General features: G+C 45.3%; 1 protein-coding gene and 1 long non-coding RNA gene across 5 annotated transcripts in view; one reads left to right on the top strand and one right to left on the bottom strand.

Annotated features, from left to right (window-relative positions):
* LOC112494889 overlaps positions 1-4,366 on the bottom strand; it is a 5,077-nt gene extending 711 nt beyond the window's left edge. Inside the window, exons 1-3 of the long non-coding RNA XR_003060831.1 lie at positions 3,745-4,366; positions 3,501-3,608; positions 2,304-2,582 (exon numbers count right to left, since the gene is read on the bottom strand). This is a non-coding gene — a long non-coding RNA (uncharacterized LOC112494889). The remainder of the gene's footprint in view (positions 1-2,303; positions 2,583-3,500; positions 3,609-3,744) is intronic.
* LOC107271370 overlaps positions 1-11,025 on the top strand; it is a 65,282-nt gene that overhangs the window by 21,411 nt on the left and 32,846 nt on the right. For 2 of the 4 annotated variants that reach the window (XM_015747292.2, XM_015747288.2), the window contains exon 1: positions 7,739-7,848. The exons of the other annotated variants lie outside the window; for them this stretch is intronic. In XM_015747292.2, the coding sequence (XP_015602778.1) occupies positions 7,754-7,848 (95 nt within the window). In that variant the 5' untranslated portion in view covers positions 7,739-7,753. Of the gene's footprint in view, positions 1-7,738; positions 7,849-11,025 lie in introns of those variants that run through there. 4 annotated transcript variants of the gene reach the window in all.

Here is an 11,025-nt window from a genome sequence, read left to right as displayed (position 1 = left end):
AAAAAAAAAAAAGTCATACGTTATCGACAGGGATGATTCGATAAGAGTCCGAGTGACATCGAGATTATCAGACGGTGTGACGAGTCCACGTAAAAGGATCACGTATGGCGTACGAAACGCGTGTCCCATATTGTACACACGTGGGACGCGTGTAAGAGTTATCGTTAAGATAATAAAAGAAGACAGCGAGAAGGAAGACAAAAGAAAGTTGTTTAACGTAATGTAATACAGATAAGCGTAGATTATTATACGTGTCTTACGGCAATACCGCGAAGCTAATAATAATAAAGTGAAATAAGTTTGATGACGAATGACAAAGAAATTTTTTTACTTTATTTCACTTTCTTCGAGCTCCGAAATACACATAGCGTGTAGCCAATACAAAAATACGAATGCATTCCGAGTCCGTTGTTTTATATTATTCGCTAATTTATTGTATCGAATTGGCTTTTCGTTTTCACAGTTGGCTATTATGGCACTTGGGCAACGTGCATACGTAAGGTACATGCATAGTTACTGCCACAGTCAGCAGTCATTCAGCTCAATGACCGATCGACGCCCATAGTCATCAACAGAGACAGAACGACGCTCGGCGTACGATTGGAAAGCTCCGGCTTCGCGAGGATTGCGCAAAGGATAAGCGGCCGCGGAACATTTCTCTCACTCTCTCTATCTCTCTCTCGCATACCCTTTTTTTTTTCGTCTCTTTTCCCCCAGGCTGCTCTTTCTTTCAGCCGGGACATTGAACCATGGCCATTCGAGGTCGATGAGAAGAGAGTCGTTTATAAAGTTAGAAGTTCTTGGCTACACGAAGCGACTCTCGGCTACTCTCGCTCGGCGTAGAGACACTTTCTCCTGTGGTGAACGTGTAACTGGAGAAAGAGAGAGAGAGAGAGCACCTAAAACGCATTACCCTCTTTTCGTAGATCACTTATCGCTAGGACTTTCTTAAGAGATTTTTTTTTTCTTTTTTTTTTCTTTTTTTTCATATTTCGCGCCAAGTCCCGAACTCAACGGTTAAAATTTGAATCCTGAATTCCCGCCATCGAAAAATCGCAACGCAAATGTCGCCCGAACTTTACTGTATTTTCATCTTGTTATTGAACGCCCGTTGAATCATACGACCCGGATTGGATCGACTCGAATTCGAGGCTCTACGACAATGTCGTGATAAATTTAGTGATGCACGCCCACCGGCATGCGCGGTTGCGCAATTCGCCTGACGCGCCATAGAATGCGGCAGTGTAGACAGGTTAGCTGATTACATTGCGTATTTTACAGTGCGTCTACAATTGCGTATTCTTACCGATCTGCCTGCGGATCGCAGCTTTATGCTTTACATGGAAGCCTCGAACTACTTGCAAAGCTAAAGTAATAGGACAGTGAGCTTGGTACGTCTAATGCACAGTCACGACTGACTCAGCCGAATAGCCAACCGGAAGTGTAATCGAGATCTTCCGAGAAACGTATGAGACAGTGTGGCATGATGAATATTCTTATTAAAATTTACGATTACGTCGGTGTTTTGTTTTTTTTTGCAAGATTTCGAAAAAAAAAAGGAAACGAACAATTTCGCTTTTTTACGTGGTACGATAATTATAAAATGACTGACCAATATAGAAATCAGGTCAAATCTCATTCTATATGTATACAGTTCTCAGAGGGAGGTTGTTACCTAATATTTATTTTAAGTGAATTTCTAAAATCGCACGTGCCGTTTAACAGGATTGACCGAGCCGGGCCGAAATAATCCGAAGTATCCCGAGCGCGTCCCGCGGATAAAGTTTGATCTAAATTTTACGTAGGAATTTACGATTATGTCACTGACTCCCGGTTGAGCTTCCACTCTGGTCTCTCTGCGTTGTTTGGGGTTATCCGCGTTTCGTGAAAATTTTATATTTCCCACGTGATCGCTTATCTATCGAGAGACGGTCCAGTTTGACATGCGAGAAACAACAAATAAGACTGTCCAAGGACGACCTCAATTCTTCGGATCGTTTCGCGTATCAAAATGATAAATACATTGATTTCTGTACGTACATGCCGATTATCGTGCTCGAGTACATAAAAAAAAAGCGTCGCGATGCGACTGTGTCGAGGCTGAAGTAACGGCGTGCGGCTAATGTAAGCGTACGCGTGCGCACGGATGCGTTCCACTTGATCGAGGAAAGATCGGCAGGGCCGTAACGATAAGGCGAATAGGTCTCGAGGGGGGTCCGATCAGGGCCCACGTGGAGGTTTAACCAGCGAGGCGAGGGAACGTAACAGCGATTAGCTGGAAGACGAAATTAGAAAGGTCTTACGGGAATGTTCCCATCTCTTCCGTGTCCCGTCGGGGGAAGCCAAAGCGTTTTGCGATGCTCATGAAGACTAGTTAAAGTAAAGTAGGCCTCTGCCTACTATCCGGAGCACTTGACCTCGTTACTTCGTTGGCTCTTTCGCCAGGTGGCAGGAACATCTCTCATTTTTACATAAGTAACACCGCTCGCTCGCATCGGACGTCTTTTACGAGAGCGAGAATACCGGCAGCCAAATCGCCTGGGACGTCCGGCGATATTTTAGGCCACGGGGATGAATGTATCCTGAACGAAAAAAATTAACGGATAAGACCACGTACTTATTAACTGATAATGAATATATATATATATATATGATAACCAAGCAACGTAATAAAGTTTTCGTGCGATCGAGATTATTAAAAATAGAACTCATTAGCACGGCTATGAACGTACTCGCAGAAAATCATATATGTATTAATATATCGAATATATCCAAGGTTTAACATTAATCCAAAAAAGTGTCATTCAATAAAGAATACTCGAAAAAAAATTGTCCGCAAAAATACGTAGATCAAAAAATCGCTTGAATTATGAAATAAATGTTCAGCGAGAACCACGTTCCAGCTCTCAAGGGAAGGCTGTCTGAATGTTGTCCCTGAACTTGAGCGGAATGAAAGAACAGAAGCAGGAGAGAGAGAGAGAAAAGAATAATAAAAAAAAAAGGAACGGTATAGAGAGCACTTTGAAGAGGCACTCGAGGCCGTTCCGTCTCGATTCGTTTCACTCATGGGTCGCTCGCGGTTCAATGTCTTCGAAAGTTTGGCCAATCCTGGCTGGTCCGCTCTCGAAATTCCAACCTCGAGATGATATTACATTGACTGGCACAACTCCGGGTTACGCATACCGCAGAGTAACGGAGAACGGGGCTCCCGTGGATGAAGTGGCACCGGTGAAGTATTACGCCTAATGCCTTGGTTACGATTTCGAAAGCCTCTCACCGTCTCTCCCTCTTTCTCTCTCCTTCTCTCCCTTCGTCTTCGCGCCTCCCGGCACATTGCAGGAATACAGCATGCATACCTAGAGGAGCTTGTGCGAGCTGGAGAGTTCATTGCCATTTCCATAATACGCGCATAGGATATGCGTGGATTTTACACGTGCGCGTACAACACGTGTATATACGTTTTGCTCGGTGTATGTTATAAATATACACGAGGTACTCACACGAGCTGAAATCCATTATTCAGGGCTGGTGACATCAGCCGTGCTCCTTTTCAAATTCCACCGCCGTTAAAAAACTACTTTCTCCGCTCGACAGAGGGCCGCCCGTAGCTGTTGACAGATTAGGGTTATGTTATGCTAGGCTCGCTCGACGTTACAGGTATCCCGATCGTACGGTCTATCGTTATGCTGCGGTTTGAAGGTTAACTAATAAAAACGATAATAAATTGTGCATGAAGTTGCGTACCTTGTGACGAAAATTAATTTATACTTGCGCCTCGTCAGTGGGATCAGAGTGGCCAACTGCTTTCACCATGATTACTGGTGAGTGTAAAGGCAATGTTCTTACCGTCGTCTCTAGTTGTCTCTGAGATTGTTGAGGCTAGGTTGTTTCATTGGCACTGCACAGAGAGAAAGGCAGTGGCCGCTTTGTTATTATCGTGGTAGGACAATAACATTAAAATGGAAACGGAAAGAGATCGTCGTTCGTGCCGGTGGAAAAAGAAACCATGTAGACGGATTGCAGCGTGCGCGACGGCGGGAGACTAGAGTGACGTTTACTATTATTTTCTTCTCGTTGCCCGATTGTCTCACAGTCCTATTATCCAAGTGCTTATAACCAGGCTACTTTCATTACCGGCTAATAGCCCAGGCAGGCAATTGCTTGGCTCGCGAACGATTTTCACGTCAACACACGAGCGAGGTACAGGCGCGAGCTTTACGCTACTGCCGGCGACGGCCATGGCGCTGGCGTCGGGCAGCCAATGGGAAACGACGGACGAGCACGGCGAGCGGGATTTGAACGGGAAGAGAAAGAGGAGAATCTCGTCTCGTTGCGCCTCTTGTAAAATGCGTAACAACTGCACGCGATGCACTTTCATAAAACTTTCAGCTTTCCATCGACCGCGAAAGACTCTGGAAAAAGAAACGGCTGCCTCCCACGGTACTGGCTTACCGTTGACTAGTCAGTTGATCTACTATTATCCTCCGAGTACCGCAACTCGATATTAAGGGACACGCAGGCTGGATCCTTTCGCTGAGAAATATTATTCATAATAATGCGAAAAAAGAGAGAGAATAATGAAAAGCGTGTCGAAGTAATTTTTATTATCCGAACGATCGTATGACTTGGGTAGTCGGACGCCATTAGAAGCCCATGCGGAAAGGGAAAGGCAGTTAACGAAGGAGAGCGTAGCTGACGGGTGGATGGGCTTTTTCGTAATTTTATTTTCATGATCCTGGTCAGGACCTAAACCAAGTGTGTCCGTTACTCGAAGCCCCGTTCTGGTTATCCGGTGGGGATGCGTGAGGAAGGTGCTCGATGCTGTAAAAAGTGGAGAAGGTGTCGGAAGTAATCGGGAAGGATGTCGGCCGCGAGTGTTTCTGGCCCGTAGAGAAAGAGAAAGGTGAAGGTGCACGCAGGCTCTTTGCCGGAGAAGAAAGTGCAACGGTGATTTGTATCCTCCTTTTCCTCCATCTGAATGGTCAGAAAAGTCAAGATCGCTTCTCCCTCGTCCAACTCGCTCCGCTCCTAACCACTCCGCCTCTGTCTTTGCTTTATTGGTCATCTCCCTCCTTGACCTCGTGCCCTCTCACTCCTTGCTCCTGGCCACCTTCACCTTTCGCGTTTAAGAGCCTCGGGAGTTACGTGCTCTACACCTTGTGGTAAGGACCTACCTCAAGATCGTCAATGAGAATGTTGGAATTTCGTTTTGAAGATGAAACGGTAAATTTATAAGCACAGCTTCGGGGAGTCCCCGAGAAGATTCAAAGGGGATCGTGGCTCATGTACTTCCCATTGAAAGGTAACGAGTTATTTGACTTGGAAATTAATGGGGGACCCCCGGTATCGTAGCTTGAAACTTTGCGCAATCTAGACAAACCGCGAGAACTTGATCCTCTTCTGCTTGCCCCGCGGTCGACTTTCTACTATCGTTTTTATTCCCTCATTCTTATTATTATTATGGCTCAAAGAGAAGCTCCAGATTCCAAAACGAATCTTCCCAGCGATTCGAGGACGCGCACGGGGCAATTTTTTTTTCAAGTCTCGATCGAGACTCATTATCAATGAAACGTCTTTGTTCTCGATGTTAATCGCAAGATAAGCCCGAGTCAACGTTAATAGAGTCACGCTCGCGTTCGCCTCGTTGTGACGTAGCCTTGAGAAAAATGGGTCGAGCGACCCGATAGCAATGAGAATGATTCCGGCGGAGAATTGTCACGCGCATGCGCACTGCATCCTGCCGAGCTGCCCGTAACGCGTAAGGACGAAGAAAAAGCGTAAACAAAAAAAAGAAACATGGCCGCCGTTAACGACGTGTCACCTAGCGTATCTAACCACGAATTATATCTTGGCGGTACACGAGGTGACAACTAATCCGATTCCTAATCGCAATGACGATATGATAAAATGCGTTGCAGTTATTGCAACGCTCCAAGGAGCGCGTTCGATTGTTTAATTCACCTGGCGGGCGCTGCCGGTGAATCAGGCTTAAACGGTGCGATAACGCCGAGTCACGTGGCTGCTACAAATAGCCGAATGTATCATCACCATGGTGTCGCACCGAGTATGTTTTTTATTTTTCAAATTACTCAGTTAATCATGCGCGATAAAACCGTACCGTCCGAGTAAGTGTACGCGGATGGTTCGTCGTGTCATGTATTTATGCACGTATATATATATATATATATTGAGTGCAATACTCACTCGACTAGATACGTAATTCCCGATGAGTGACGAAACCGTACCCTTTCCTTTGTCAGAAAAGAAGATGCTTGCTTTATCGCGCATGCGCGTATATATATATATACATATACATACCATACAGTGTTACTTATCGCAATATAGTGTACTACTCTTTGTGTAATATAACCGTGAGAATTGGACGTTTTCACTTATCGCACCGTTATCCATTTTCAATTGAAAAAATAAATAAAGCCGATGAGAAACAAGAGCGAATCGTTATTGCTTGCGTATTCCTATGCATTTGTAATAACATTAAGTATCTTTGTGTTTCCACGCTGAAAGTGCAAAAGTATCCTTTGCAGATTGTTGGTCATTTTTGCTAATCGTTATCATTTTTTTTTTTTTTTTTAATTAAAACGCGTTAATCTCTCTCTCTCTCTCTCTCTCTCTCTCTCTCTCTCTCTCTCTCTCCCTCTAAAGACTTCTTTGTATTACCGTCAATTACTATATTTTTCGAGACTGCTCGTAGCAGATTTCGAAAGTTGCATGAAAACAGACTGTTTACACGTAACGTCATTATGGATATATATTATATATTTAAAAAAAGTCGTAAACAGGTATCGATACTGTTTACTGGCCGGATCTGTCTTAATATATATATATATATATATATATATATATACATGTTCCGTTACGATTCTATGTACTTCGTACGAAGTGAGTCTCTCCGTCAATGGCGAATGCCAATCGTATTACGTAGAACGGGTGAAAATAAAAGAAAGATCCAACGGGAACAAAGGGAGCACGATGAAAAGTGTCGAAAATAGGTGGGACGCGTCGTGCGCATGATCGGATTCCTTTTAGGTGTCGCACTCTGCCTCGCGTAATGTATTTATGTAACAATGGATTTAGCCGTCCGAAACAAAGAATGAGTCGAGCAGTGGGCCATGCGCGGGGATCTTCGCGGCGTCCAGTATGCGAGGGCTCGCGATTCGTGTTCTCGGCGTGAATTCGGCCAAGAATGAAAAATGACGAAATTTTCTGTTCTCTTGTTTTGACTTTTTTTTTGTTTTATTTTTCTCTTCGGAAGATCCGAGAGCCATCGTGACAGGAGTGTACCGATCTGGGAATAGAGAGAGTAACCATGCCAGTCGGATCGGACGAACCAGAAACCAAGCCAAGTGCCTCTGGTGCGTCTAACGAGGAGCAATGTGGCGCTAGCGCGACGAAAGGAATGCCACAGGGAATGCAAGCGCGTCCCCACGTGTCCCGACGGCAGGCAGCAATTTTCTACGGCCGTAATTCTGCGCCGGTTCCAACTCGACGAGGACCCCGAGATTTTCCAACGCCATTTCCGGTTGGGAATATCGCCAGACCGCATGTACGCATCAGGCGCATTCGAACGAGCAGGCAGCGTCAACGTCAACCGTAAAGATTCAATTTTCAGTGGGATCAAAAAAAAAATTTGAAAAAATTTCCGTCTTCCGTGGGCGTTTTCGTAAGAATTTTGGAAAAATCTAGTGTCGCTGGATGACATTTTTTTTTTTTTTTTTCGATTCCCGAGTCAACGATGCTGAAAAAAAGTAAGGACCCGCGTGGTCTACGTACAAAGTGGACACCCGTTACACGGTCGACACGTCGTCGATGGATCATTTCACCTGGAGGGTAAGAAAGCTCCAAAGACAAAGATCGAACCGATCACGCTGTGGCCTTTACTGTTACGCGTTACGTGAGACTCACTGACCTTGCCCACGTCGATTAACTATACGTATTTCTTTCGTCCCGTCCCTCCGATCATCTCATAATTCTTTCTTACCAACTTTTTTTTTTTCTTTTCTTCTTTTTCTTTCTGTTCAGGTAAACCCACTCCAACGTCTCCTTGCGACTTTTCCCGGTGTGCCGCCTTGGAGAAATTTCTTGAGCGTGATATGCCCTTTTTTTTTGGATTCTTTTTTTTGGATTCCGGAATCACGTTACGCTCTACCGTTATTATTAGGTAACTCGCGTGACGTAACAGAAACGTATCCGCCCGATTGTTGTGATTACGACGGGTCACAAGGACGCTGGATTAGTTGGTCGAATCGCCGTGACTCCCGCGCTGGAGATAAGCAGAAAGGCACGCGTGGGGTAGGCTCGAAAATGAAAATTTTCTTTTAGGCTATTGTTTGCAACTGGTTTCGGAATGGCGTATCAACGTGGATTAGTCGTCGGATTGGAAATGGCCGCCTCGGCCAATGTCGAATGTCGCCCGCCTTCGTCGACTTACATAACGGTGTAGATTATACAAGAGTTGCATGCTGCGTTAGGATCGGGGCCAGTGCGATATTACGTAGCAAATAAATATATAATTGGGTTGGCTAGATCCCTCCTAGGTGGAATTCAAGGCTTGGCCCATGACATAGAATTCGAGCGTGCGGCGCAGGCATGGGCGTCCGCACGCAGTTCGGATGCGCGCGAGGATTCCATTCTTTGGCTGGTTGGACGCCCATTGTCGTTGCGGTGGGTTTAACGTAATTTTGGAAAAATTTTTCAAAAATTTTCCATCGATCGACCTTATTAACGAAATTACGTAAAATATACTTTGAATTCGATAACAAAAATTTTGTGATTTCAGACCGTCAATTCCATTTGCCAGCGACAATTTAGGTCCAACTGAATTTTCCTCGATTTGATAACGCGTACCCAGTTGCGGTTCTGCAACTGGGGAAGTTATCACAGTTGCGTAAAAATCGCACCGAGCGTAACGTTGCAACAACAGCCGATAACGGTCAGAAATAACAAGTTGAACGGCCGTGCCTTGGTTCTTGGAAACTCGGTACTTAAGCCAGACTCACGTTTCGACATTATCGATTAACCAGGCTGGCGATTATAAAAACGAAAAAAAAAAAAAAAAAAATGGTGACGAAACTAACAATATAGAATTTTTTAAAAATTACGAACAATTCTTTTATTACGATACTGTAACAAAGGAATTTCGATTACTAATAATAGCGAACGCATAACAAGTCCAGTATCCAACGAAAAGGACAAGTCGGCCAGTTGGGCCAGAAGTCGAGTCTTGTGTAGATATGCAGCTCCGACCGAGGGGGATGAGGATAAGGAGTTTGTGAGGTTGAGATGCCCGTGGGGGGTGGGGGGATTGGAGGTGGGCGGGGGGGAGTCGCAGGGCCTTGGACAGGCTGTCCTTGACTCAGCGCGGCTACCCCGGCCCAGTGTGTGACGTCACTATGCATAACTCGCCTAATTGCATCGTTGCTGCTATGGCCCGCCCCTCGGACCAGCTTCGCTAGTGCTGCCATCTCTATCCCTCCTCCGGCATCTATCCCTTATTGTTGGGTTAGTCGGATATGGTCTCACCCTACTCCACGACTCTGATACTGTCCACCTCCTGTTTTCCTCCTTCTATCGGCCGCCCCTCTTACTTCACCGTCGCCACCAGCTCCTTTGCCGCATAACAGGAGGCCACCCTATCGCATTGCACTAACTAGCCTCTACTTTACTCTACTTTATCTTCACACGCGTCTCCCACTATACGGTCTTATGGTCACGTTCGCAATAATTGGTTATACATATACCAGGATACGTGCAGAGAAATATATATCTAAGCCTCTTTGTTAATCTTGGAGAATGTAGCAATGAAATTGATAATTGCTTCGTCGCCTCTTATGGCGTGAAATAATTATTTAAGAAATTCAAGCAGGAGGAAATTAATGAAAAAAAAGAAAAAAAAATTATCACCGAAGGTGTACTTGGAAAAATGGATACGTGTTTCGTATCAGGCAGCCGGATGATTTAATCGAAGTTTCAATTCTTCAGGAAAAAGAAAGTAACCTCTCCGAGGTATCTTCTCCTGGGAGTCATCGGCACGGCCCGGGGACGACCTTCGGTTATTATCAGGACGGAGAGGAGCTGGCAGGAGGTTCGCCGGGAGTATCAGGATCGTCGACGTCCCTTGGCTGTGTGAAAGAGAGAGAGAGAGGGATATACATAAAAAAGGAAGCTTCGCTCTCGCAGAAGCCAATAAGAGGTGGAACGACAAAGAGGAGAGTCCCAGGTCCAAGATGCGCTCTGGGGTCTTTGGGTGCCGAGGTGGTAAAAGATTGTGTGGGACGCCACGGCGAGACTCGATAGATGACCTTGGCGTGGCACGGTCCTTTAAGAGAGTCCCAGTGGTCAACGTTCCTGGGACCTTCGTCTCCTGGTAGTCATGGACGGCCAAACTCCTCTTCCCATGAGCAGAGACGGACCTTTTCGCTGAGGCTCATTCCGCATCGGCTCTGGGTGGTTTAATATCTGACGGAGTCGATAGATGGCGGGGCGTGGAATACGAAATTATTCTGTCGATAAACAACGAGGACGGATGAAATTTTGAATAAAATATTAAGGATGCGACGTATCGTTAATTAATATTAATCGAGCGAATAATTATAACTCGGTCAGGTTAAAGTCTTGCGATCTCTGCGATGGGGGGATCAATGAAAACCACCGGCTGGTTTGCCTCGAATCTAAATTTACGTCTGGCGCACCCGGCGCAAGTACGTACATTGATAAAAGTTAAATGTATTAATGGGTAGCACCGCCAGGATGATAATTGCTAATGAGGTATTTCATTAAGGTTCAAGACGGGAAGTCGGGATAAATTTATTATAATGGATATATGGAGGGGGGGTCATTCATAATCGGGGGGCCAAGACGGCTTCCGTCCGGGAAAAAGAATTTGAGGAATCAAAGTCACGTTGTTTTCAATTTACGTGCAATTATTTATTATTTTCGTACCGGAAGCGCGGACGTCATTCGATTCAAGGTGGAGTGAATGATTATTAATGGAGTGGGGGGGGGGGG

The sequence above is a fragment of the Cephus cinctus genome, unplaced genomic scaffold (genome assembly GCF_000341935.2).
Source record: "Cephus cinctus unplaced genomic scaffold, Ccin1 Ccin1_scaffold0935, whole genome shotgun sequence".
In the NCBI taxonomy this organism is placed as follows: Eukaryota; Metazoa; Arthropoda; class Insecta; order Hymenoptera; family Cephidae; genus Cephus; species Cephus cinctus.
This window is presented reverse-complemented; position numbering and strand designations above follow the sequence as displayed.